General features: G+C 41.0%; 3 protein-coding genes across 17 annotated transcripts in view; 1 reads left to right on the plus strand and 2 right to left on the minus strand.

The window, feature by feature from the left end:
- The window catches only part of ADPRM (ADP-ribose/CDP-alcohol diphosphatase, manganese dependent), a 13,818-nt gene extending 7,061 nt beyond the window's left edge, over nucleotides 1–6,757 (plus strand). For 2 of the 3 annotated variants that reach the window (XM_002827047.5, XM_054535455.2), the window contains exons 2-4: nucleotides 442–1,059; nucleotides 1,971–2,087; nucleotides 6,358–6,757. In XM_002827047.5, the coding sequence (XP_002827093.1) occupies nucleotides 459–1,059; nucleotides 1,971–2,087; nucleotides 6,358–6,668 (1,029 nt within the window). In that variant the 5' untranslated portion in view covers nucleotides 442–458 and the 3' untranslated portion in view covers nucleotides 6,669–6,757. The remainder of the gene's footprint in view (nucleotides 1–441; nucleotides 1,060–1,970; nucleotides 2,088–6,357) is intronic. The other variant, XM_054535457.2, reaches the window with a different exon arrangement.
- TMEM220 (transmembrane protein 220) overlaps nucleotides 1–26,155 on the minus strand; it is a 30,978-nt gene extending 4,823 nt beyond the window's left edge. For 3 of the 13 annotated variants that reach the window (XM_063718024.1, XM_063718023.1, XM_063718025.1), the window contains exons 1-6: nucleotides 25,594–25,999; nucleotides 24,831–24,860; nucleotides 21,757–21,817; nucleotides 20,568–20,691; nucleotides 18,834–18,893; nucleotides 8,644–8,761 (exon numbers count right to left, since the gene is read on the minus strand). In XM_063718024.1, coding sequence (XP_063574094.1) covers nucleotides 8,644–8,761; nucleotides 18,834–18,893; nucleotides 20,568–20,691; nucleotides 21,757–21,817; nucleotides 24,831–24,860; nucleotides 25,594–25,665 — 465 coding nt within the window. In that variant the 5' untranslated portion in view covers nucleotides 25,666–25,999. Of the gene's footprint in view, nucleotides 1–6,656; nucleotides 7,914–8,643; nucleotides 8,762–9,585; nucleotides 11,122–18,833; nucleotides 18,894–20,567; nucleotides 20,692–21,756; nucleotides 21,818–24,830; nucleotides 24,861–25,593 lie in introns of those variants that run through there. The other 10 variants (XR_010137922.1, XM_063718029.1, XM_063718031.1 and 7 more) reach the window with 10 other exon arrangements.
- Nucleotides 11,166–16,939, minus strand: LOC100433225 (protein mago nashi homolog). The gene has a single exon (XM_054535458.2). It carries the CDS (start codon nucleotides 11,950–11,952, stop codon nucleotides 11,653–11,655), a length of 300 nt encoding a protein of 99 aa, XP_054391433.1. The 5' UTR covers nucleotides 11,953–16,939; the 3' UTR covers nucleotides 11,166–11,652.
- Nucleotides 26,156–27,565: the final 1,410 nt, after the last annotated feature.

A 27,565-nucleotide genomic window follows, 5' to 3' on the forward strand; every position in this document is an offset into this window, starting at 1 on the left:
ATGTAATACACAGCTTTCCAAAAAAAAAAAAAAAAAAAAATCTGGCTGTTTTGATAGAATTATTTGGTGTTTGTGGGACAGAGGTGTGTGTGCGGGTGCGTGTGTGTTTAAAATGAGTATTTCTTAAAAATTAGCAATTATTCCAGATTTAAATTGGGCTTTATTAGCATTAGAATATCTATTTATTGATAGGCTAGGACCCTTTTGTAAATTGTTACTTCTGTGAAAGAGATTATCATCTATTTTACAGAAGAGAAAGCAAGTGTTTTAGAGGGTTGGTAGTTTAGACCTAAGACTGTTGGGCTCTAAAGCCCATGTACTTTTTCCTGTACCAAGCTGCCTAATGAATTAAACTTTAACATTCCCTTTATCATTTTCTTCAGCAAAATTGGGAAATTAAAACGTTTACAATTTAGTTATCTTTTTTTTTACTTTATTTAGAAACCTGTTTGGAGGTTATGGATGATAAACCCAATCCTGAAGCCCTAAGTGACAGTTCAGAGCGTCTTTTCTCCTTTGGCATTATCGCAGATGTTCAATATGCTGACTTAGAAGATGGCTTTAATTTCCAAGGAACCAGGCGGCGATACTACAGACATAGTCTTCTTCACTTACAGGGTGCCATTGAAGACTGGAATAATGAAAGCAGCACGCCCTGTTGTGTCCTTCAGCTTGGAGATATCATCGATGGATATAATGCACAGTTTAATGCATCCGAAAAGTCCCTAGAACTTGTTATGGACACATTCAAGAGGCTTAAAGTTCCAGTTCATCATACATGGGGAAACCATGAATTCTATAACTTCAGTAGAGAGTATTTAACACACTCTAAACTTAACACTAAGTTTCTAGAAGATCAGATTGTACATCATCCTGAGACCATGCCTTCAGAGGATTATTATGCTTATCATTTTGTACCATTCCCTAAATTCCGGTTCATTTTACTTGATGGATATGACTTGAGTGTCTTGGGCGTGGATCAGTCTTCTCCAAAATACGAGCAGTGTATGAAGATATTGAGGGAGCACAATCCAAATACGGAACTGAATAGTCCTCAAGGTGAATTATTCCTTTGAGCTGAGAATCTAATAGATTGTCTTTAAATTCTTCAGCTACCTTTTATTCAGCAGGAAGATGGACAATTAAGGTAAAAGTATATTGTCACTTGTTCAGGGTCAGGATTTCTGACAAGCTTGCTCTCACATGGATTGGTTACAGTTGATTCAAGATTGATTGATTTAACAGATATTTTAAATGCCTATTTTAGGCCAGGCACTTTTTCTAGGGGTAGATATTCCGAGCTGTAAACAATACTAACAATATTACTTTTTTGATGGATGGAATGGAGGGAACAAACACAGTAAGTGGGCAAGACAGATGATAAATGAAACAGAAACAAGATTATTTCCACTGTCATAAGTGCTGCTAAGAAAATAGAGTATGATGTTATAGAGTGTTATAGAAAAGGATTAGGGTTGCTATTTTAGATTAGGTGATTAGGGAAAGCCTCTCCAAGGAGAAAGATATTTAATCTGAGACCTAAATGACGAGGAGGAGTCTCCCTTGGAAAGAATGGGCATAGGGAGTTAGCAGACTGAGGGAAAAACATGCAAAGGCACTAAATGGAGTAAGACTTGAGCACTGTTGAAGAGCACAGGAAAGGGCCAGTGGGGTACAAGGTGATTTTGGAGGGTAAACGGGGCCAAGAATATGTAGCGGCTCAGTGGACTTAAGAAGTTTGCATTTTTAATATAATGGAAAGCCAGCGAATTAAGCAGGGGACTGTCAAGAGTGAGATGCAGTGTGATTTATTTATCTATTTCTCTAAATGCTTGTGATTTCCTATTTTGATTGTTGCTAATCAGATATTCCTAAAGAAAAAACAAGTGTCCCTACATTTACTAAATTTGAATGTCCAAATGAGGGGAATAATGACTTTTGATGGGGCTAACACACTGAATTCATTTCAGGACTTTCTGAGCCCCAGTTTGTCCAGTTTAATGGAGGATTCAGCCAAGAACAGCTAAACTGGTTGAATGAAGTACTTACATTCTCTGACACAAACCAAGAAAAGGTGGTGATTGTGAGTAAGTATTTAAATTATCTGATGACACTAACATTTTAGAGATTGGGAAAAGTTAGGCGTTAAAGCATACTAACAATATTTGTGTTTTGATATCCTCTTTCTATAAAATGGACACTTAGTTTAAAAATTTCTATTGAGAAACCACCTGAATATAAGATTAACATTTAAGGACGAACCAGGAAAATGTAAATAACAGAAACATCTTGCCATATATTGGCGCCTGTGAGTTGGCCTTTTAGGTTCAAAGTCAAATTTCCTCAAATGAGATCAGTTTATGAAGTAATTTCTTTTTTAAACATTAATATTATTATTGAAATCACTGTACATTCACATGCATTTGTAAGAAATAATTCAGAGCAATCACTTACATGCTTTGCCGTTTCCCCCAACGTTAACATTTTGTAAAACTTTAGTATAATATCACAAGCAGAATATTGACATTAATACAAAAATAAAAACTCCAGAAGTTTGGCTTTTTCTAAGTTTTTTTTTTTTTTTTTTTTTAAACCTTCTCTCCATAAGAGAAGCAAGAACCCAAAGGTGAGAGGACTTCACCATGATAACTAAGACATAAAAATTACCAAGAAACTTGACTCAAAATTAAGAACAAGCTGAATTCAGCCTGGCCAACATGGTGAAACCCTTTACTAAAAATACAAAAAAGAAATTAGCAGGGCATGGTGTGCGCATCTGTAGTTCCAGCCACTTGGGAGGCTGAGGCAGGAGAATTGCGTGAACCGGGAGGTGGAGGTTGCAGTGAGCCAATGTTGTGCCACTGCACTCCAGCCTGGGTGACAAAGCAAGACCCTATTTCAAAAATAAATAAATAAATACATAAATAAAACCAAGCACAAACAAAAAACACCAAGCTGAATTCTGAAGAGTGGAATCCAGGTTGCAATCAGCTTATAAAGGAGCTTAACGCCACACTAAACAATTTGTTAGTGGAGGTCAGTACCAGGGCTTGGATCCTTTCCTCAAGGTAGGAAGCCCTGAATTTCTTAAACTCTAATGAATTAATTTCTAAGTGAGAAATTCAGTTCGGGGACCATACCAAATCTCAGCCTTAGAGACCTTCCTATCAGCAAAGTGGCCACCAAACAGAGGCCACTGCTGCTTAGATGCAGCAAAACTGGTAGCACAGGGCATGCGTGCTACAGGCTCGGCTGGCAGTGAGCACTGCGCATTCTCTCGCTGTGCCTCCCACACAGTCACAAGGAAGTTAGATTTGTATTCTTTTCATTTAGAATCATTTTTGATGGGTACACTGCCATCAGAGATTGTAGGAATCCAGGGGTGCTTAAAACATGCGCGTGCGTGTGCGCACGGGCACGTGAAAACATACACGGAACTGAATTTGGATTTGCAGCATGGCTGGGAGACTTGGTTTGGAGGTTGAGATTAGAGCCCTTGGTTTAGAGTTAGAACTGATGTGGGATAACAGGTGAGAAGGCTAGACTGAGAGCTGGGAGGACAGGATGCCATTCTGGCTCTGGTTTATTTGAACTGTGTAGTCCTGGGCAAATAGCAAACCTACAAACTGCAGTGTTCTCAATAGTGTATCTAATGAAATTATGAATATGAAACCCCTGGCCAAGCACGGTGGCTCACGCCTGTAATCCCAGCACTTTGGGAGGCTGAGGTGGGCGGATCATGAGGTCAGGAGTTCGAGACCAGCCTGGCCGACATGGTGAAACCCCGTCTCTACTAAAAATACAAAAATTAGCCGGGCATGGTGGCAGGCGCCTGTAATCCCAGCTACTCAGGAGGCTGAGGCAGGAGAATCACCTGAAGCCAGAAGGCGGAGGTTGCAGTGAGCCGAGATCACCCCACTGCACTCCAGCCTGGGCAACAAGAGTAAAACTCCGTCTCCAAAAAAAAAAAAAAAACTCCTTTGAAAATGATAGGCCATTCAGATAGTTGATTATATAAAACTATATTTCTATCTGTAAAGGTAGTTTTTACTTATTAATCTTCCACTGATGTGGTAAAAACACGTTGAAGGAGCAGAAGTGTTCTGCTACCACTGAAATACCAAGTGTCATTCAAGCGTTGGTAGAGATGAGTGCCCTTGGGTTGTTGGAATGATGTGACACCTTTGGGCTCTATAATAAGTGGTCTCAGAAACTAGGATACTTCTTGACTTGTGTCTGCTTTTAAGTTTTCCACTGCCAGCCTGTTCTGGAGCTGAAAGGAAGCTAGAGATCATATAGCCAAACCTTTGAATTTTAAAGATAAGAAAACTGAAGCCCAAAGGGACTGAATTGCATAGCAGAATCATGGAGCTGCTGACAGCACTGAGACTAGAATCCACGCTTTGTGTCTCCATCCCCTTTCCCATGTGATCCTGTGTTCTTCCCTTTTCTTTTTACTCACAGCGGTACACCTATCTAATTTAGCAGTCTCTGACATTTCTTCTACCATTTGATGTAAGCCTAGAAACTGGAAAAGCAAACATTTTAAAAACGGAATGATTGAAGTTTTCTTTAGTAAAGTTTAAAAGTTAAAGTGTAATAAACATTTTCTTTTGCTTTTTAACTTTCATTATGGCTACTCCGAGGTCATCCTATACTTTTTGAATTTTGGCCATGCAGTTGGAAGGACAGAATTGCCATTAGCTGAGATAGGGGACACTGCAGGATGAGGGGTGCGAGCGGAGAGGGCAGGGGTTCAGGTTTGGAAATAGAAGTTTCAGATGCCTACTAGACATCAGTGGAGATGTTGAGTGGGCAGTTTGGACATTAGAAGTCTGAAATTCAGAATAGAGATTTGGGCTAGATAATAAACGTGGAAGTTGAAAGAGTATAGATGACATTTAAGGCATGTAAATCACTAAGAGATCACCAATGCAGTAGGTATAAATAGAGAAGTCCAAGGACCAAGCATTCAGGCACTCCTGGTACGACGTTGGGGAAATGAGGGGAAACCAGCATAGAAGACTGGAAATTAGTGGCCAATGAAGCTGGGGAAAAACTAGAAAGACACCACTGGGAGAAACAGTGGTGTCCTGGAATCCAAGTGTTTCAGGGAGAAGGGAACAACTAATGGCGTCAAATGCTGCAGGGACTTGATGAGTCAATATGGCTTTGAGGTGCTGGAAGGCAGCACACGCCTTTGGACGCTTAGCCCTTAGGTGGTAATCAGCATGTGTATGCACTTTAAAAAAAAAAACAAAAACTGTATTACAGATATTAAATAGAAGCATGTTTAAATTTTAGAATAAAAATGAACAGTAATAGAAAAAAAGTGATTTAATGGGAAGATGCAACGTGAGCTGTACTTCAGAGTGATAACCGTGGCTTGATGATAGATGTGTTGCTGTCAGAAATTCGAACTTCTCCTAACTCTACTTCCACATATCTCCTGTGGATGCCAGTATAAATCTTCCCTGTTTTAACTCAGTTTTTCATCTGAAAAGTGGGTATGGCTACCTTGATCTCATGGGTGTTTAAAGTCCCATAAATCAGTTCGGAGGCATTGTTTATGTCAATGACACATAATCCATGGCCCATGCCTAAACTGTTTATTTATTTATTTATATTTACATTTTTAGTTTTTGAGACGGAGTCTCGCTTTGCCACCCAGGCTGAAGTGTGGTGGTGTGATCTTGGCTCACTGCAGCCTCCACCTCCCGGGTTCAAGCAGTTCTTCTGCCTCAGCCTCCTGAGTAGCTGGAACTACAGGCACACATCACCACACCTGGCTAATTTTTGTATTTTTAGTAGAGACAGGGTTTCACCATGTTGTCCAGGCTGGTCTTGAACTCCTGACCTCAGGTGATCCGGCTGCCTTGGCCTCCCAAAGTGTTGGGATTACAGGCATGAGCCACCACACCCAGCCTGTTCTTTTATTTAGTGTTACATCATTCTGTGTATATAACATTCATATTTAAGGAAATCAATTGGATTGGATTCCAGCACAGCATCTGCCCAATTTCAGGCTGCCTTTGCAGACTGCCCTGCATAGGACACCCTCGATCTTCCTCGGTGTTTGGGCAACTGGAGATGACGTAGGCCTCAGAGATTCAGGGTTTTGCCTCTACAGCAGCCTGTCGCGCCTCATGTGAACTGTCTTACCCTTCTATGCTCCAGAGATGTGGCTGTAGATGGCCTAGTTTTCTCATGTGCGTGAATTCTCTCTGGTCTCAGTTCATTTGCATAATGAGATAGCAATTTTTTTTTCTTTTTGTGAGTACTAGCTTTTAGCCATTTATTTTTATAGAAGAGATATTTCTTAATTGGCTCATAACTCTTCTTTTCTTTAACTAACAGGCCATCTTCCCATTTACCCGGACGCCTCTGACAATGTGTGCCTGGCCTGGAACTACAGAGATGCCCTGGCAGTCATTTGGTCTCATGAGTGTGTGGTGTGTTTCTTTGCTGGTCACACCCATGATGGTGGCTACTCTGAGGATCCTTTTGGTGTATACCACGTCAACCTAGAAGGAGTTATTGAAACAGCTCCAGACAGCCAAGCCTTTGGCACAGTTCATGTCTATCCTGACAAAATGATGTTGAAAGGGAGAGGCAGAGTTCCAGACAGAATTATGAATTACAAGAAAGAAAGAGCCTTCCATTGTTAGTTTAATTTATTTTAACTTGATAGAAAATGAGCTTTGTGTTTGTCCCTCCTAAACAAAAAAATAAAAATCCTCTGTCTCATTGTTCAGTATTCAGCTTGCATAACAAAATGTATTTATAGTTTCAGTGTGTGATGGTTGATAAAATACTCAGAAATGTTATTTTGGATCATGTATCCATTGTAAGTTGGAAACAAAATAAACCAGGGAGGAAACTGAGGCAGGGGTGTATAGTCCTCATAAGGGGCATATAGTCCTCATGAGGAATTTTATTTGGCCATACTTGATTTTCTTTAACTTTTTATGAGGAGAATGTATTCACATGTGTTAACTATGTAACTTCAAGTTCAGCATATAAGCTCAGGTAAGCTTTTTCTGTTCACCCTGCTGTGTAAATGAGCTTTGGACAGTTTTTGCTCAGAACACCTATACTTGGATTTTTATAGGCTTGTATTCCCATTTCGTAAACAAAATTACCAAGTTATTTCACGGGTAAGCGTGTGGTGCTCCCATCCCTGTAAGAAGGGCCTCCAGAAAAGTCATGTCCTCTTGGGATTCGTAGGACCAAGTGGCAGTGCAGCCATGTGCCACCCGGCCTGGTCTGTTTGGGCCACCAGCCATTGCTGTGTAAAGCTACAGCAGGTAAATACATTTACACTGACTCCCTTTATACACTAATGGGACATGTTTAACACCGTTTTCATATATGCTAAGGCTTATGTGCAGAAACATTAGATGGCAAATGGGGACTATTAGGTGTAGAGAAAGTTTGATTCAGGGCCTAAACAACTATAAGAAATAAGCATGCCTGTTGAATACATGGGCACTATAGGGATGTAAAGGAGTGTTAGCTTTCTATGGCTGCTGTAACAAATTCCCCCAAACTTGGTGGCTTAAACCAGCAGACACTTGTTCTCTTGCGGTTCTGGAGGTCAGAAGTCTGAAATCATTTCCACTTGGCTGAAACCAAGGTGTTGGCATGGCTGTGCTCCCTGAGGAGGGTCTAGGAGGAATCCTCTTCCAGCCTCCAGAGCTGTACTTGTTGCATTCTGCAGCTCACGGCCCCTTCCTCTGTCTTCAAAGCCAGCAGTGCGGCATCTTCAAATCTTTCTTCACTGTCGTATCATATTCTCTGCTGTCCGTAGTCAGATCTACTTCAGCCTTCGTCTTGCAAGGACACTTGTAGTAACATTTAGGGCCCAACCAGATAATCCAGGTAACCCCCATCTCAGGGTGGCTTAATCACATCTGCAAAATTTATTTTGTGATAGAAGGTAACATATATCCAGGGATTAGGACATGTATCTCTCTGAGGGCCACTGTTCAGCTGACCACAGAGGTGACTATAATGTACTCTTGCACTCATAGACCTTACCGTGAATTAGACAGACATCCATGATTCAAGTATGTGAAATTTGCTGTCACACAAAGGACAGAGAGAACATGGAAGATGAATTTAATTTTGTTCGAAGGGATTGGGGATGAATGCAAAATGAAGAAAAATGGCTTGAATAAGTGGGGAAGAGTATATCAAGTAGAATAGCAAAAGCAGAGGCATCGAAGGATATGCCAAAGTCAGACATGACAAGTCATGCTGTGACGATTCACCAGAAGGGTGCCGGGCTGGGAGCAGGGGGATATGGCAAGAAATACAGCAGAAAAGGACAGGCTGGGGCCGTATTATGGAGAACCTTGAATGATGAGCCAAGAGTTAGAATTTAACTTGCCAGATAGTGTGGAGCCCTTAGAGCTTTCTGGGATGGGGAATACATGATTAGATTCGTGTGAAATAGAGAACAATGGAAGAAAAATGTGAAGGTGTGAAAGATTTTAATAATAGAGGCTGGGCATGGTGGCTCACGCCTATAATCCCAGCACTTTGGGAGGCCAAGGTCGGTGGACCACCTTAGGTCAGGAGTTCCAGACCAGCCTGGCCAACATGGTGAAACCCCGTCTCTACTAAAAATACAAAAATTACCTGGGCGTGGTGGCAGGTGCCTGTAGTCCCAGCTACTCGGGAGGCTAAGGCAGGAGAATCGCTTGAACCCGGGAGGTGGAGATTGTAGTGAACTGAGATCGCGCCATTGCACTCCAGCCTGGGGGACAGAGCAAGACTCCATGTCAAAAAAAAAAAAAGATTTTAATAGTAGAAATATTAAATTTAATAATAATACTTAAATTCAATTTCATTAATACTCTTCAAAAGATTATTCCACCAAAAGTGCCTTTTATATGCTTAACTCGAGATGCAAAAGAGACTCTGAATATTCACACAATTTCGTAGTCTGATATGGGAGAGGCATACGTGATGAAAGCACATCTTGAACATTACTGCCTTTCAGCACAGAAGTAAACATGACTTGGTCAATGGGTAGAGCCCATAGGGAATTTGCAAATGAGTCTGTTTCTTTGCATGTGACTTCAGTAGTTAATTAATACTAAAAGAGGTATAAAAGCCACAAATATGTAAGCAAAATGTACACTGGAAAACTCAAATCCTTTACCTGCATTTTACTGACCCTTAAGTTTCACTTTGACTGTTTTAATATCAACTAGATTTGTTTTCTCCCTTTTTACTCAATTCAAGTCTTAATTTTAGAGAATTTCTCACCATTCAGTGGCCACTGTGCCAATAACAAAAACAAAATACACATACCTCCTTTAACAAATATTTATAGAATACTTACTATAGTAATAAAGACAATAAAAATAGACAAACTACCAGACTCATTTACACTCTCCTAACCTGTGGAAGGTACTACTCGTTCTTTTTGAGTGAAGTATTTCCCAGATCTCTCTTTCCTAGATCAGACAAAACAGTATCTGACCAGAGTTTGATGCTTGCATATGTAAAAAGTTGCCATCTAGATACTGAAATACAGGACTGTCTAACAGAAATGCAATGTAAGCCACGTAAATAAAAGGAAACAGAAACAGATAAAATCAACTTTAATAGTATATTTAAACCAGTATAGCCAAAATATTGTTTCAACATGTAATCAATACAAAAAATATTTTCCATTCTTTTTCTACCATGTCTTTAAAATCCAGTGTATTTTACATTTATAGCCCCACTCATTTGGACACTAAATTTTCATTGGAAATACTTTATCTGTATTTAGGTATCATAAAATTTGCAATTGGAAAATTAGATTCAAATACCCAAGTTGTTCCAAACACAATTATAAGTTTTCTAATAATCAAGTATCCATTTTTAAATGAAAATGGAAATGAAAAAAAAAAAAGCTCTCCTCCCTAGGGTTACTTTGGACATACATTTATAAAGAATGTGTATAGATTTTGACCTTATTTCTCATTTAGAATGTAGTTATATTCCCTATTTCCTTTTTGTTTGGTCCCTAATTCCTTTATTCTATCCAGCTTCCCTTTCTTTCCAAGACATGCCTGCTCATTTGATTCATCTAGAGTTCTCCTTTAGTTCACTGCACTATGCCAGTTCCGGATAAGATTAGTTTAGGGCTGGGCTGGGCATGGTGGCTCACATCTGTAATCCCAGCACTTTGGGAGGCCGAGTGGACAGATCACTTGAACTCAGGAATTCAAGACCAGCCTGGACAACATGGCGAAACCCTGTCTCTACAAAAAATTTTTTAAAAATTAGCCGGGCATGGTGGTGCACACTTGTAGTCCTAGCTTCTTGGGAGGCTGAGGTAGGAGGATTACCTGAGCCCCGGGAGGTCAGGACTGCAGTGAGCCATGATCACGCCACTGCACTCCAGCCTGGGCGACAGAGTGAGACTGTCTTTAAAAAAAAAAAAAAAAAAAAAAAGAAAGATCGGGGTATAGCCCTCTCTTGAACGTCTATTTTCAGTATATTACCCAATCCCTGCTCCCCTCTATTTTAATCATGGGCAGCCCTCTGTAATCTTTCTGAACACTTTATATCTTCAGAGTGTTCTTACATTATCTAGATTGATCCTGGCTACTGTCTAACTAAGTAGATCTGGCATTAATCCTATTTTATAGATAAATATCCACCAGGAGGTTCATATATTTGCCCAAATTACATAGTTTACAAAGTTGAGTTAGAACTCGTATTTTTAAACTTCTATTCTCTAGCCTTTTCCACTACATTATGACACAAGACCCTGCAGAAAGTCTTCCAGAAAATATCAGACCATCTCTTACTTGTCCCATCCAATCTTATATCGAATTATATGCACCCTTAAAAAGTTATTTGGAGTTTTAAAAAACTCTATTAGCCCAAATTACCTGAAATAAACTCCTGGCTTGTTCCTCTAATGTTTATAAAAAATTGATTGAAAATATTCATTTTAAAAACGAAGTTCTTGAATTTATTTAAATTACTGTCTTGCAATGAGTTGGCCAGGAGGACCGCATTTCCTTGTTAATATATATGTAGACCCATGAGATAAATGGGAAAAGTGTGATTATAATGGCAATAGCCAATTGAATTCTTCCACCAACTGGATTCCTATAAAGACACAAAAATTATTATAAATAAAAATCAAATAAAAATTATGGATTGCTTTGGAAACAAGTATAAAGACTGAATTGATAAAAACACATAATTACATTTTAGTATGTTCTCATCTCAGTTGTTTTATTGAAATATAACTCACTGATTTGTAGAAATTCATTATATATATGCTAAACATAAATCCTTGTTTTTATGTGTTACAAATACCTTGTCCCACTTGATGTCTTTTCAGGAAGAGAAGTCATTGATTAATTTGACAATGTTAAAGTTGATCTTCTCCTAATGATTTTTGTGTTCTGTTTAAGAATTTCCCTCACCAAAGTTTTGAAGGTATTATATTCTCTAGCAGTTTTATTGTTTTGCTTTTTTTTTTTTTTTTGATTTTATCACACATTTATTAAAGACAATCATTTATAGTTTATAAAAAAATACTGCCCTGATAGACACAAAATGTTCTTGATAATGGTAATTAAAAACTACTCCCACCCCCCCCAATGTCCACACCAATATTCAGTTTAGATTGGTTTAATCTTGAAGTGTAATCCAATAAGACTGAAGATCAAACACTTCAGGGTCCTGGACAGGATAATAAAATACTTGTAAGCCTTCTGGATCCTTGGATTGATTGACATCAATGAGGGAACCAGTTTTTGATGTTGTAAAAGAAATGTGTTCATCTCCAATAATGATTTCAAGCTCCTGCCGGCCCACTCGGTTGGGAGGAAGCCATAACGCATCATCCTGTTTGGTAATTTCACTGTCATAAATTACACTCTTCAGTTCCTCCATCATGCTTTTATGTACATAAGCCTCTTTTCTGATCATGACATCATTCTTGTAATTGCTGTGTTGGCTTATCTTAATTTCCCGTCTGGTCAGAACTCAAACTCCAGAAACTCATGGCTGAACTTGCCCTTGTGCCCCACGTAGTAGCATAGATAAAAGTCACTCTCCATGGCTTGCAAAAGACAACTGAGACTGAACTTCTAAAAGAAAGCCACATCACCGCGGTCTGCACCCAACACTCTGTTTTGCTTTTTTATAATAGATCTATGATCCCCTTGGAATTGATTTTTATGAAAGTTGTAAAGTAGGGGTTGTTTCACTTTTTTCCAAATGGACACTGAATTTATCCAAGCCTATTTATTGAAAAGACTGCCTTCTTTGCTACCCTGAAGTACCATCTTTGTCATAAGTCAAAACTCTACATATGTATAGATCCGTTTCTAAATTCTACTGTTCTATCATTTTATTTATTCATCCTTTTGTCATTACATGTTTAGCCCTCCAATTATTTAGGTCTTCTTCAATTTCTCCCATAATGTGTTATAGTTTTATGTGTAGAGATTTTGCATACCTCTGCTAGATCTATTCCTACAGAGTTGATTTTTTAATGTTTTTATAAATGTTAACTTTTTGTTTTATCACTTTCTGTTACTTGCTGATAGAAAAGCAGTTAATTCTTGTATCCTGATCCAGTGATCATACAAAACTCATTTATTCTAGTAATTTTTTAGATTCTTTTTTATTTTCTATACATGTATTCATATCACCCACAAATCATGAAAATTTTATTTCTTCTTGTCCAATCCCTGGGCATTTTATTTTTTTCTCTTGCCTTATTTTACCGGCTGGGACAACAGCTAGCATGGCATTGAGTACAAGTGGCAATATGGCCAAATTCATCTCATTCCTGATCTCAGAGGGAAAGTTTTCAACTGTTCACCATTAAGTCTCAGGCTTCAGTGTAGATATCTTCTATCAGGTTAAGTTCCCTCCTATGCCCATTTTCTAAGAGCTTTTAACATAAATGGATGCTGAATTTTATGAAATGCTGTTTCTGTATGGCTCTAGAAGATAGTTTATTTTCTTATTTCATTCCATTAATGTGGTGGAAAACACTGGTTTTTTTTTAATGTGAAACTAACTTTGCATTCCTAGAATAAACCCAACTTGGTGGTTGGGTTATATATTGCAGGATTTGATTTGCTAACATGTTGTTTAGGAGTTTTCCATCTGTGGTCATGAGTGAGACTGCCATGTAATTTCATTTTTTTGTCATGTTCTTGTCAAGTTTTGGTTACCTGTCCTCATAAAATTAGTTGGAAAGTGTTTCTTCTTTTTCTGTTCTCTGGAAGTATTTATTGAAAGCTGGTATTTTTTTTTCCTTAAATATTATGTAGACGTCTCCAGCTATGCCATCTAGGTCTAGAGTTTTCCTTTAGGAAAAATTTAAATTCTGAACTTGATTTTTTTTTTTCTTTGAGACGGAGTTTCATTCTTGTCACCCAGGCTGCAGTGCAGTGGTGTGATGTTGGCTCATTGCAACCTCTGCCTCTGGGGTTCAAGCGATTCTCCTGCCTCAGCCTCCCGAGTAGCTGGGATTACAGGCACCCGCCACCACGCCCAGCTAATTTTTTGTATTTTTAGTAGAGACGGGGTTTCACCATGTTAGCCAGGGTGGTCTTGAACTCCTGACCTCAGGTGATCCTCCCATCTCAGCCTCCCAAAGTGCTAGGATTACAGGCGTGAGCCACTGCGCCCGGCCCTATGAACTCAATTTCTTTAATAGTTATGGGACTGTTCTGAGTATTTCTTCTTGTGTAAATGTTGGTAAACTGTATTTTTTCAAGAAATTTGTCTAATTTATATTTTCAAATTTATTGGTGTAAAGTTCTTCATCATATCCACTTAATGATTTTTACAATACTTGTTAGATATATAGTAGTATTCTCTTTTTTATTCCTGATAATTTGTTGTTTGTACTTCCTCGTGCTCTTTTTTCCTTTTTGTCTTGTCAGGGCTTATCAATGTTATAAATCATTTTAGAGAATCAATATTTGACCTTGTTAATTCTCTATTTTTATGTTGATTTTTTATTTCACTGACTTCTGCTTTTAAGTTTATTTTCTTCTTGTTTCTTTGGGGCTTAACTTGCTGTTCTTTTCCTAACTTCTTGAAATGAAAAATTCCTAACTTCCTGGAAGCTTAAAAAAAAGTACTTATGGCTATATGTTTCCCTCTAAGCATGATTTTTAGCTGCATCTCACATATTTTGATATGTAGTATTCACCTTATTCAGTTCAAAATATTTTCTAATTTCCATGGTGATTTCTTCTTTGACCCAAGTGTTATTTGAAAGTGTATTTCCTAACTTCCAAATATACAGGAATTGCCCAATTATCTTTCTGTTAATGATTTCTAGCTTAATTGTACCGTGGTTGAATAACATACTCTGTAGGATTCAATCCTTTGAAATTTGTTGGTACTTATTTCATGGCCAAACCTATAGTCTTTTTGTAAAATACTCAATGTGCACTTCAAAAGAATGTGTATCCTGCCATTCTCGGTTCATTGTGGGGTTAAAATCTTTTATATCATTATTTTTCTTTTTTGTGTTTGTTTGTTAGTAACTGAGAGAAGTGTGTTAGTCTCCCAAGATGATTGTGGCTTTTTCCATTTTTCTTCTTAGCTCTGTCAGTTTTTGTTCTATTTGGAAGCTATGTTATTAGGTCCATACAAATTTAGCATTGTTATATCTTCTTGATGAATTGAATCTTTTGTCATTAAAAAGTGTCTTCTGTTGGCATCTTGAATCTACTTTCTAACAAGTGGTGTTGAGATAACCAGATAGCCACATAGAAAAATATAAAATTAGACATGTTCTTCATACCATTACACCAGGATAAATTCTATCTATCTATTTATTTATTTATTCATTTATTTATTTGAGATGGAGTCTCTCTCTGTCTCCCAGGATGGAGTGCAGTGGCGCAATCTCGGCTCACTGCAACCTCCGCCTCCCAGGTTCAAGCGATTCTCCTGCCTCAGCATTCCAAGTAGCTGGGACAACAGGCATACGCCACCATGCCCAGCTAATTTTTGTATTTTCAGTAGAGACGGGGTTTCACCATTTGGCCAAGCTGGTCTCGAACTCCTGGCCTTGTGATCCGCCCGCCTCAGCCTCCCAAAGTGCTGGGAGTGCTATAATAGGTGTGAGCCACCGCGACCAGCCTACACCAGGATAAATTCTAAACAGATCAAATATTTAAATGTACAAATGGAACCATACAGGTATTAGAAGAAAACTTGGGTAAGTTACTTTACAACCTGAGAGAGAGAAAGTTTTCCTAACTATAACTCCAAATCCAGAGGCAATAAGGAAAAGGACTGATAAATACAATTACATGAAAAAACAACAACAAAAGACTTTTTCATGGCAAAGTATACTTTGCATAAGCAAAGTTAAAGGAAAATAACAAACTGCAAAGAAATACTTTCAGCTTACATCAGAGATAGAGCTTCTAAAAATAGAGAAGACCAGCAACCTTAGAATCAGGTTAAACCTACATTGCTCAGAGATAGACCAAGATTTTTATAGAAAAAGAAATATAAATGGCTCTGAACCATATGAAAATGTGCTCACTTTTGCTCTTAATAAGAGAAATGCAAGCTAAAACTACCCCTTTCTCAACTATCCGATTAGTAAAAATTCAAGATTTTGATAACATACTCTGTTGGCAAGGCTATGGGGAAACAGTCACTGTTAGCCATGGCTGGTGGGGATGCAAAATGGAAGAGCCATCTGGAGGGGAATTTGGGAGTATATAGAAATATGAACTATGCAATTACACTTTGACCCAGCAGTCTCACTTCCAGGAATTCATCTGAAAGACACACTGGTAAAAATATGTTAGATATATGCATATCGCTATTAATTGCAGCACTATTTTTAATAGCAAAGGCCTGGATACTATCTAAATAGTAGAGAACTGGTTGATTAAGCTATGGAGCCATCAGCAGAGTTAAGGAAAGTTTTTCTATACTATAGAATGATCTCCAGGATGTAGTAACTGGAAAAGCAAGTGGAATACAACTGTGTACAATACACTGCCAGTTACCTTAGATAAGCAGGAATACAACTAAGCCACACATTTGCTCCACTGAAAAATCGTGGAAGGATAAACTGTAAAACTGAAAAAATTTTCCCCCATAGGGAAAGGGAAGCTATAGGGTCAGGGGGCTGGAGAAGCCGGATTTCTTTTAATATATCTTATTTTATAGATTTGACTTTTGAGCCATGTAGATATTTTACATAATTATAAAATAATATCAATATATTTTCAATACAATTAGCCCTAGAAATAAATGAATCTAACTGTGTATTTACTTGGTGGGATTAGCATACAGAACAACTATGCCCAGTAATTTGAGTGTACGTCCCTTAGTAGGTTATATCCTAATAACAAAAACAAACAAAAGAACCTGTTTTCAGTAGTCATATTATTATTTGGAGATTGCATTTGTATTGTAGAATAAATCAAATGGGTGATTATGTTGAGGTCACTGAGACTAGAAATTTTGCCATGATTAAAAGGAGATACAGATATAAAATGTCCAATAAGGTTAATAAGAACTGGTACCTCTAAATTTGAGTAGTTAGTATAAACTCATAAGACATTTTAACTTTAAATGTATATGTGTACATGTATATATTTATGTATGCATATACATTGATGACATATATACAAATTCACAAACATTGCAAACACTGTTGATTCCAGGTCTGTGGCCTAAAACGTGATCCTGGGTATAATATGCGCCTGGAACATCTTGTCATACCAGAAAGCAAGGAAGCTATCAAAGGTTTACTAGGGTCATGTCAGAAAGAATTCAGTCACTGGACTGAATAAGTGCCACTGGACAGTCTGAGCATCAATAATGACAATAACTGTCATGGACTGAAACACATTAAATATGTTTAAACTGGCCGGGTGCGGTGGCTCATGCCTGTAATCCCAGCACTTTGGGAGGCTGAGGCAGGCGGATCACTTGAGGTCAGGAGTTTGAGACCAGCATGGCCAACATGGTAAAACCCCGTCTCTACTAAAAACACAAAAATTAGACAGACGTGGTGGCACCCGCCTGTAATCCCAGCTACTTGGGAGGCTGATGCAGGAGAATTGCTTGAACCCGGGAGGCAGAGGTTGCAGTAAGCTGAGATCGCGCCACTGCACTCCAGCCTGAGCAACAGAGTGAGACTCTGTCTCAAAAAACAAAAAAAAGAAAAAAAATAGTTTGGCAGTGTGGTGTGGATAAGGTTTAGATAAAACAAGATTGGACACACCAATAATTGTTGAAGCTGGGTGGTGAGTACATCTGATTCACTATATTAGTCTCTCTGCTTTTATACATGTTTGAAAATTCAAAATAAAAAGTTAAAACAAAAAAATTAAAAATAGTCACAAAAAGTTGTTTTTCTCCAATAATTGCCTTAAATTCTACTTTGTTGTTAAATTGCAATACTGTATTTCATTTGGCTGGTGTTTGTAGTTTTTTTTTCATCTTTCGACTTTAAATCTTTCTATATCAGTACAGTTAAGGGTTGTCTTTTGTAAGCAGTGTAGAGCTGGGTTTTTCTTTGTTTTTTTTTTTGAGATGGAGTCCCACTCTGTTGCGCAGGCTGGAGTGCAATAGCGCTACCTCAGCTCACTGCAACCTCCAACTCCCGGGTTCAAGTGATTCTCTTGCCTCAGCCTCCCGAGTAGCTGGGATTACAGGCGACCGCCCCCACGCCTGGCTAATTTTTTTGTATTTTTAGTAGAGACGGGGTTTTGCCATGTTGGCCAGGCTGGTCTCGAACTCCTGACCTCAGGTGATCTGCCTGCCTTGGCCTCCCAAAGTGCTGAGATTACAGGTGTGAGCCACCTCGCCCGGCCTAGAGTTGGGTCTTTAATCTTTTTATATACCTTGAAATTCTTTGACTCTTAACTGAAATCTTTATCTTTACATTTAATGTAATTTCTGATATCTTTGGGTTTAAATCTATATCTTAACACATGCTTCCTATTTGTCCCATTGTTTCTGTTTCCCCTTCCCCTTCTCTTGCCTTCTGTACTCATTTTAATGCTATCAGTGGTTACCCTAACGATTACAACATGAATCCTTGACTTATCAAAGTATAATATGAATGGATACTTTTATCTCTTCTCACACAATTAAAGGACCTTAGAACGCTTAAACTCCATTTACTCTTTTCCAGCTTTTATGCCACTGTTGTCATGTATTTCTATCCTGTATATGTTTAATTAGTTAATATTCATTGATATGTACACAGGCATTTACATTGTCTTTGCTCTTCATTCTTTTCTGAATCTCTAAGTTTCCTCCTGAGATCATTTTCCTTCACCCTGAAGAACACCCTTTAGGCTGACAACTGCCCATGACTATACTGGGCCTTGTAGAAAACTATGGTTTTGGTGGACAAGAGTGACCATGACACTTTAAATCAACTATTATTAACTTCCCTTAAGAAAAGGGAAGATTTCTTTCAAAAGATTCCTGTTTTTACTTGTATGGCAGTATTTTCACTTACTACCTGATTTTGTCAGCCTTGAAGATGTGATTTCTTTTTTTTTTTTTTTTGAGACAGAGTGTCGCTCTGTCGCCCAGGCTGGAGTGCAGTGGTGCAATCTTGGCTCACTGCAACCTCTGTCTTCCGGGTTCAAGCGATTCCCCTGCCTCAGCCTCCCAAGTAGCTGGGACTACAGGCACGTGCCACCAAGCTGGGCTAATTTTCTGTATTTTAGTAGAGACAGGGTTTGACCATATTGGCCAGGATGGTCTCGATCTCCTGACCTCGTGATCTGCCTGCCTCGGCCTCCTAAAGTGAAGATGTGATTTTAACTAATGAGTTGAATACTTACTTTGAGGAACTGCGGCACAGGATAATCCATGCTGTAATAATCACCAGACCAGACAGCTCCCTATAAAAGGGCATACATTTCAGGTTTTGGAAGTGGCTATAAGTGAGATGCATATCAGCACATTTTCTCCATGACTACTTGATATCATGGAGGTAGAGTCACTTAATCGAGTGACTCTCCCTCAAGATCTATGGCATCGATGGAATATTTTCAAATCTGACCATGATTCATAAATTACTTTTTTCAGAGAATTTAAAGCCTTGTATGAAAATACATTTCATCTTAAAAGGCAGGTATGAGATCCCTGACTATGCCCTGATTTATAAGTGGATCCCCCCAAAATGAAATGAATATTTTTTAAAAATCCACAGATACATCACTTTTTTCAGGTTGCTGGAAGAAACAGTGCAACTAAGAAAATCCCAGATTTGATCAGTCAATACTTTCACATTTTTAAAGAGGCTTCAGTGTGAAGCAGAATGAGCCCAAACCAATACATGATCTGTGTATATACTACAAGAGATTGGGTCACTTCCCAGGGGAGAGGAATGATTTGTAGTACAAATCAGACTAATAATTTGGGGGTGGGTATCTGCTTCTATAAATACGTATTATATGCACATATCTTTTACATAGAATAAAAAACAATCACTTCAGCCATAATACCACTAGAAGCCCCAGGCTGAGTTCACTATAACCCATGGGCTTCATGCTGGAAGTGATTCAACCCATTTGGTCTACATTCTTATCTACAGACCCAACCTATAGTTTGGCTCTCCAGTGTTCTAAAGATTGGGGGTTATAACAAAGAAACACCTTTTCAGTGATGTTTAACTTACAGATCTATGAATTTTGTTGTTGGCAGATGGCAGTAGGAGTAGAAAAGAAACAAAAGGACCTATTAATAAGTCCTTAGAGACAAGGGTGGAAGGAAGCAAAGGAAGAGGTGTTAAAATAGGAGCAAGTGGTCACGACAAGGAAATGACACAAGACATACCAGGGCAAGTCTAACAGGTTGACTTAAAGTACTGATCTCTTGTCTGGGCACGGTGGCTCATGCCTGTAATCCCAGCACTTTGGGAGGCCGAGGAAGGTGGATCATGAGGTCAGGAGTTCAAGACCAGGCTGACCAACATGATGAAACCCTGTATCTACTAAAAATACAAAAATTAGCTGGCTGTGGTGGTGCGCACCTGTAATCCCAGCCACTCAGGAGGCTGAGGCAGAAGAATAGCTTGAACCTGGGAGACGGAGGTTGTAGTGAGCAGAGATCGCATCACTGTACTTCAGCCTGGGCGACAGAGAAAGACTCCGTTTAAAAAAAAAAAAAAAGTACTGACCTCTGAGATGGCTGATCATACTTGTAGATAAGATTCTGGCTTAAACCAGAACTGAATCAGAGGCTGACAGAGTTATCACCATATTAGATCGGACTGAGTATTATTGTATCATACCGTTGCTAGTTACAAGGGGGCCAAAGTCCAACAGCCTGACAGTAATATAATGTAATATGTAGTGACTGCCACTAGCAGTGATAATGAAGTCTGATAGATGGGGCTGGGTTTGAATCCTGGATCCATTATTCCCTCAGTTTCATCAGCTTATAAAGAAGATAATACCTTCCCTGCTCCGCACGGTACATTGGGGGAATTCAGTTATCATTGTGCACAGATGAGGTGTTGCAAACACGATTCCTTAGTTCTATCCCTCCACAGGGCAAACGTCACCGCTCACCTGCCTTCTTCCTCATGTAAGATGTTCTGTTGTGTATGACGCAAGAGGTAGGACGCCAAGCCAACAGCCCACACCATACAAAAGAGTATGTGTATTGCAGAGATACTTTTCCAAACAACATTACCTAAAAATAGATGTTCTGATGTTAATCATGGAATCACAGCCCACAGAAAAAAAATGATCTTTTTGTATGTTTTGCCATAGTCTGCTTTCAGAAAAGACATTCAGATTCCCTCACCCCCATCGCCCCTTTTTGTTTTAGGACAACACAGAGGTCATAGCACTAATTATAAACTTCACTGGCCATTTCTTGTTTGGGTTGTTCAGCAGCTCCCCTTCCTAGGACGATTACCCTTATTTTCTTTGGGGATCCACCATGTCCACACTCACAGTCCATGTTTCCCAGCGAACTGGACTTTGGCTAGGTCAATCAATACATGTTATCTCCTCAGGCACAGTGATTTGGATCAGCACAAACGGACAAGCAATCAGAGCCAGCAACTGCATTCTGAGACTTTGGTGGAGTGAAGAAACACAGTCCATATTCCACTGGACGTGGCACCGTAAAGATGTGAACGGGGGGCTGCAGGGCCACTGTGTGGAGCCCAAGAGTGAAGTTAGCATGACAGATGGTGGAACTGAGAGGTGGAGAGAAGTTAAAGTTCCGAGTCCACCAGCCTGAAGCCAGCACCACCCCTCACCTTTTCAGTACACTGTACCAATACCTTTTCTTCTTAGCTCATAGCACATTTGAGTTATTTTCTAGCTTGTTATCTAAACGAGCCCTAACTGATCTACCTTAAAGATGCAGACGGAGTTCTAGCTGCCTATACAAGCAGCCCAGGCATCTAGGGAACTAGAATTTTCCCCACCAAGGTGGGACTCATTAGTCTTTATTCTAAGGCCCCTGAGAACATTTGAGCCCCACTAGGAGAAACTGTTTTAAAGAAAGTGAAGAAGAATCTGTCCTGTTACTTCTATAAAACAGAAGATGCTGTTTTATAGCAGATCCTTCTGACGTTTTCCTGAAGATGGGTAAGGATGATTAGAATTAGCCCCTTTTATTATCAGAAATGAGAAGAAAGGCCTAGAGAGCCCCGTTTTACTCCTGCGAGTTGGGCAGATAGACCCTCATTATTAGGAGGAAATCTGATTTGCTGTCTCTTCATTTAGAATGCAAGGCTTATACCTGTGACTTGAGGGTTAAGTCCAACAAGCAGGGTCAGTACTGCAGGGATTGTGTACACCACCTATTAGGAAAAAGGGAGGAAATTACATGAGTTAAGACGTATGCCCAATATATGAGATGTTCAGAGATACAGGAAGTAAAGAAAGATGAGATCAGGGGCTGTTGTGCCCCATGATTTGCCTCTAAGTTTCAATGGTGATTGAGAAAGTGGTAGATTCTCCTTTTGTGGCACTTAGCATGTCTGCCTGCAATTTTATCTACCTTCCTCCTAGACTACAGGCTATTCCAGAAGCTCATTTATCTTCGAGCTCTAACACTGAGCACAGGGTTTGGATCTTAAGACACACTAACTTTCCAGTCTCTCCCAAGCAACTTTCATGCCCAAATGGCCTTTCCCCACTTGCATAAAGGAAAATGTTCTTTGAAAAGTAGGGCAGGAGCAGCCACTATGCTAGATGGCCCTGCTGGCTTTGGACCCAATGAACCATCCAGGCCAGTACTGCATCTCTGTGAGACCACAGAAAGTTTTCTATTAATGCATACACAATCAGCTGTGCCCAGTAATAAGGTCAGGCTCTTCATCTTGGAAACTGCTGATAAGTTGTCTGGAAATGAGAAGACTGGCCCTAAAGAGGCCCTATTCCTAAGCCTTGTTCATAACAAGCAGGCTCTAGCCAAACTTACTGTTTTGTGTGTTGTTGGCAGAGAGTAAGTAGGGAGGGTGGGTTTCTAAGAAGGATGGGGACTTTCTGAGCAATGTAGCTGTCTAATCACATCAATTTCTGTGCTTATGTCAGAAGAAGATGTTAAGGCAGGTGCCAGGGGTCCATGTGAGGGCAGTGGAGGGCTGAACTGTGAATGAGGGAGGATGTCTATGGGGACGTGGGGTCTATTCTTCCTATTGTATCATCTGAGCATGAGTGAAAGGTAAAATGTGCTGGTACTATGAAGACAAGCAATTAGACCTGATTGCTTAACTAATTTTTTTTTTTTTTTTTTTGAGACAGAGTTTCGCTCTTGTTGCCCAGGCTGGAGTGCAATGGCACGATCTCGGCTCATGGCAACCTCTGCCTCCCGAGTTCAAGCGATTCTCCTGCCTCAGCCTCCTGAGTAGCCTGGATTACAGGCATGCACCACCACGCCTGGCTACTTTTGTATTTTTTTAAGTAGAGTTGGGGTTTCTCCATGTTGGTCAGGTCCCGACCTCAGGTGATCTGCCCACCTTGGCCTCCCAAAGTGCTGGGATTACAGGCATGAGCCACCGCGCCTGGCCTAATTAATTAATTTTTTAGAGATGAGGGTCTTGCTATGCTGCACAGGCTGGCCTCAAACTCCTGGGCTCGAGCGATCCTCCTGCCTCAGCCTCCTGAGTGGGACTACAGGTGCATGCCACCATGCCTGGCTCAAATTTATTTTGTGTTTTGAGGGGCTCTCCAAGGCAGTGGTAAGGAAAAGGGGATGTTAAACATGACTGAGATTCTGAACAAGGACGATGCAGAGAATGATTCTGCTGATTAACAGAAATGGGTGAGTCAGAAGTAGATTTTGGAGGGAAAGATGCTAGGTAGGTCCTTGGGCATATCTGAGGAGCAATGTGACACGCAGGTGAATATACCCAGCAGTCTTTTGGAAATTCACCATTAAGCTGGATGTCTGAGACTTGTCTGCAGGGAAATAATATTTGGAATTCAAGATATGGACCAGGGTGCCAAGGCAAAGGCAGTTTGATTTGATTCAGAGGCATAGTGATCTGGATAGTAAATATCAGAATGTAGTTTTACTGCACTAAAAACACAAAACCTGGATAGAATTTCATGTTATAATTCCAAATACCATCATCCCTGTTGCTCCTCTGTCAGTATTATTCTAAAGCCTAAGAATCGTCTCCTTGGTGATACTGTACAGTCTTGTGTATCTATATTGAGAGAAACTGGGCAAAATTCAGATATTTTAGAAGATAAAAGATATTTAGAGCCAGGCGTGGTGGCTCATGCCTGTAATCCCAGCACTTTGGGAGGCTGAGGCAGGTGGATCACCTGAGGTCGAGAGTTCAAGACCAGCCTGACCAACATGGAGAAACCCTGTCTCTACTAAAAATACAAAATTAGCTGGGTGTGGTGGCGCATGCCAGTAATCCCAGTTACTTGGGACACTGAGGCAGGAGAATCACTTGAACCTGGGAGGCAGAGGTTGCAGTGAGCTGAGATCGCGCCACTGCACTCCAGCCTGGGCAACAAGAGCAAAACTCCATCTCAAAAAAAAAACAATAAAATGTCCCCCTCCTCCAAATGGTTCAAATCGGAGCATTGCTTATATGAAGACTGTAGGTTTTACAGGATTTAATACTTCCTTTTTTTTTTCTTTTTTTTTTGAGATGGAGTCTCACTCTGTCGCCCAGACTAGAGTGCAGTGGCATGATCTCAGCACACTGCAACCTCTGCCTCCTGGGTTCAAGCGATTCTCCTGCTTCAGCTTCTCAAGTAGCTGGGGACTACAGGCGCATGCCACCATGCCTGGCTAATTTTTGTATTTTTTGGTGGAGACGGGGGTTTCACCATGTTGCCCAGGCTGATCTCGAACTCCTGACCTCAAGTGATCCACCCGCCTTGGCCTCCCAGAATGCTGAGATTACAGGCGTGAGCCACCTTGCCCAGCCAGGAGTTAATACTTTCTAGAAATATAAGTCACTGAATTAGCAGAACCTCAGAACTTAAACCTGCTATTTTCCGGTCAAAGGTTTGCACTGAGTGTCTGGCTAGAAACTCAAGGAATTGCTCAACTGGTCTTGAGAGGCCTACTCTAGGTCCTCAAGAAAGTCCTCAGTTGGGCCATCTAACCAAAGGGAATACTGCAGAAAGACCTGTTTCCAGAAAGTCAGAAATTCACACACACATTACATTAGAACTCTGATCCTGCCTACTAATATTTTAGGAAAAAGAGCTTCCCAAGGGTTTGATTTTTAAGTTTCTAAAAAAATTAAGCAGGGAGGAGAAGTAAAGACATAAAACCGTGTGTTTTGTGCCATTCCCCAATTCTTCCAAATGGAGGAAAGCCTGGAAGCGGCTCATACTCACCACCCACAGCTCTGCATCTGGGTCATTTACCTGGAACGCCAGAATACCAAGGTGTTAGCAGACATCCTGTGCTGTTCCATTCCTTTTGAATTCATTTGTTAAGTACTTTTTAAATTAATTTGTTAAGTGCCAGACACTGCAATAGGCATCGAGGATACAAAATCTGAACAGGATATAGTCCAGCAGATGAGGGTTGGTGAAGGGGTTTCTGGCTGACACAACAGATGTTTTTAACAGGCAGCCACACATTTTTGAAAAGCCTTCACGGCAGCTCTGGAGAGGACTCGCCAAACCCAGAATGGGTATTTTAAGGGCCCTCCACCCCCACCCCCCACCAGTCTCAAGAAATGAGGGAAATTATTATGAAGGGGGTTCCCAAGCCGACTAGAAAGTTTAATGATGCTATAAAGGGTTTTGGTCTGCTCCGTCTTCTAGGCCCTGAGATAGGTTCAGTGTCGTCCCCGGGCTGGAAGTTAAGGCAGGGGCCAGGGCCGTTTCTTCTGAGGTCACCCGGGAAGTTCCACGCGTGGAACCAGCCCCTTCCAGGGTGTCAGCCCTGGTATGGGACTCGCTTCCATGAACACATCCGCGTCTCTTAGACTGGGGAGAAAGTGGGGGCTCCCCAAGCAGAAAGCCCAAGTCCCGTCCTCCCCATTAACTGTGCGCCCCTGCGACTCTGCCCGCTAGTCAGTTACACGGCCCGCTAGGCCAGGGGGCGGAGCCGGGAGCCGTGCGGGTCCCCCTCCCACCGCGGCCGCCTGACCTGCACGAAGGCCGCCAGCGCGAAGAAGGCGGCCATGAGCCCGTTGCAGGCCCGCCACAGGGCCGGCGCCATGGGTCGGACAGCGCGGCGCGGGGCGGTGAGTCCTGCCACGTACGGCCCGGCTCCCTCCTTCCGCGGAGGGACCGAGACCCCGCCTCGGTTTCGGTGCTCTGGGGACACTGCTGTAGCCACCGCTCCGCGCCGGGGGCGGGGAGCGAAGGGCGTGGCTGGAGCCCGTACTCAGCGTCCCATTCAGCCCGCCCCGAACGCCGCGGGGTGTAGGCGGCGCCGTCCCGGTTTCGCGGATGGAAAAGCGAGTCCCACAGGGGAGCGCAGGTCTCGGTGGTGGACGGAAGTCGAATTTGAACCCGTATAGGTTCAACTCCAAGCCCTGTTTTCACTAAAGCTACCTTCCTCATATTAAAAAAAAAAAAAAAAGGCGGGGGGAGAAGAAGGAAAAAAGGAAGGCAGGCAGGCAGGAGGGAGGGGAGAGAGGAAGAAAGAGAAAGAAAGAGAAAGAAAGAAGGAAAGAAAGAGCCGGGCGCAGTGACTCACGCGAAAGAAAGGGCTAGGCGCATTGGCTCACCCCTGTAGTCCCAGCACTGTGGGAGGCCGAGGTGGGCGGATCACCTGAGGTCAGGAGTTCGAAACCAGCCTGGCCAACATGGTGAAACCCCGTCTCTCTACTAAAAATACAAAAAAATTAATCGGGCGTGGTGGCGGGGGCGTGTAATCCCAGCTACTCAGGAGGCTGCGGCAGGAGAATTGCTTGAACCCGGGCGGCGGAGGTTGCAGTGAGCCCAGATTGTGCCACTGCACTCCAGCCTGGGCGACAGAGCAAGGCTCCTCAAAAAAAAAAAAAAAAAGGAAAAAAATTGTTTTTACAAAAATAAGAAAGAGAAAGAAAAAGAGATGGGTGTGTGTGTGTGTGTGTGTGTGTGTGTGTGTGTGTGTGTTCTGTTTAGTATTTATGCATTTCCTTCCAAAGCTCAGGAACTTTCAAATCCCTGTAAGCATTATGGTAATTTCTAGAGTGACGACAGTTATATTAACATCTTATACGGCTCACAGCTTTTCGGCAGACAGACTTATTTATCTTCATGGGCTTTTATTATAAAAGATATTTACATATTATACATATTTACAATTCACTCCCACCACCAAAACCAACAAAATTTCCAAAATTGCTCATGAATTTCTTATGAACCGAAGACACTGAAATATTCACTGTTCTCTCCTAGTCTGTCTTCGTCTTTTTCTGTTTTGTAATTCGCCCTTCTGCTTAGTTCCTCCCCGGGCTCATTTACACATCCATAGGCCTCATTTCTGCTGTTCTAAAGAGTCTTTATCGCTTCAAATCAGGAGCTTCTGTGCCTGTCCTCCTTTCCTTTGAGCTAAATCTCCTAAAACTGTCTAGTTTTTTTTTCTTTCCCTCTCAGTTTCATTCTTTTCACGAAACACTTATTTCAAGAACGTTGTCTGCTCTGTGCCTGGTGCTGGGACCGTGAAGGTCCGGTGCCGGGACCAGCTAGGGAGCCTGGCAGCTGGTGGGGGGTGGGCACCCGTGTTTGCAGAGGTAGGGTGGGGACAACGGGGACCAGCACTGGGTGGAGTTCCACCACTAAATCAGCCTTGGGATTGGAAACAAGCCAAGACTATTCTCACTGTCCTTTTCCTTACATAAAAGAAAAAAATGAGAGCGAGGGTGCTAGGGGCTGACTTGCATTCCCCTACATCCCTAATTCATATGCTGAAGCCCTAACCCCCAATGCCTCAAAATGGGACTGTATTTGGAGACAGGGACTTGGCAGAGATGATTAAGTTAAAATGAGGTTATTAGGCTGGACCCTAATCCAATATGACTAGTGTCCTTATACGAAGAGGGGACAGTTACGGAGGGAAGACCACACGGGCACACAGGGAGAAGACGGCCGTCTGCAAGCAAGCCAAGGGGAGAGGCCTCATGAGAAAC

Source organism: Pongo abelii, chromosome 19 (genome assembly GCF_028885655.2).
Source record: "Pongo abelii isolate AG06213 chromosome 19, NHGRI_mPonAbe1-v2.0_pri, whole genome shotgun sequence".
Classification (NCBI taxonomy): Eukaryota; Metazoa; Chordata; class Mammalia; order Primates; family Hominidae; genus Pongo; species Pongo abelii.

Bases quoted from the DNA above. Each gene is read 5' to 3' on its own strand.
- LOC100433225 (XM_054535458.2), bottom strand. From the start codon at position 11,952: ATGATCAGAAAAGAGGCTTATGTACATAAAAGCATGATGGAGGAACTG.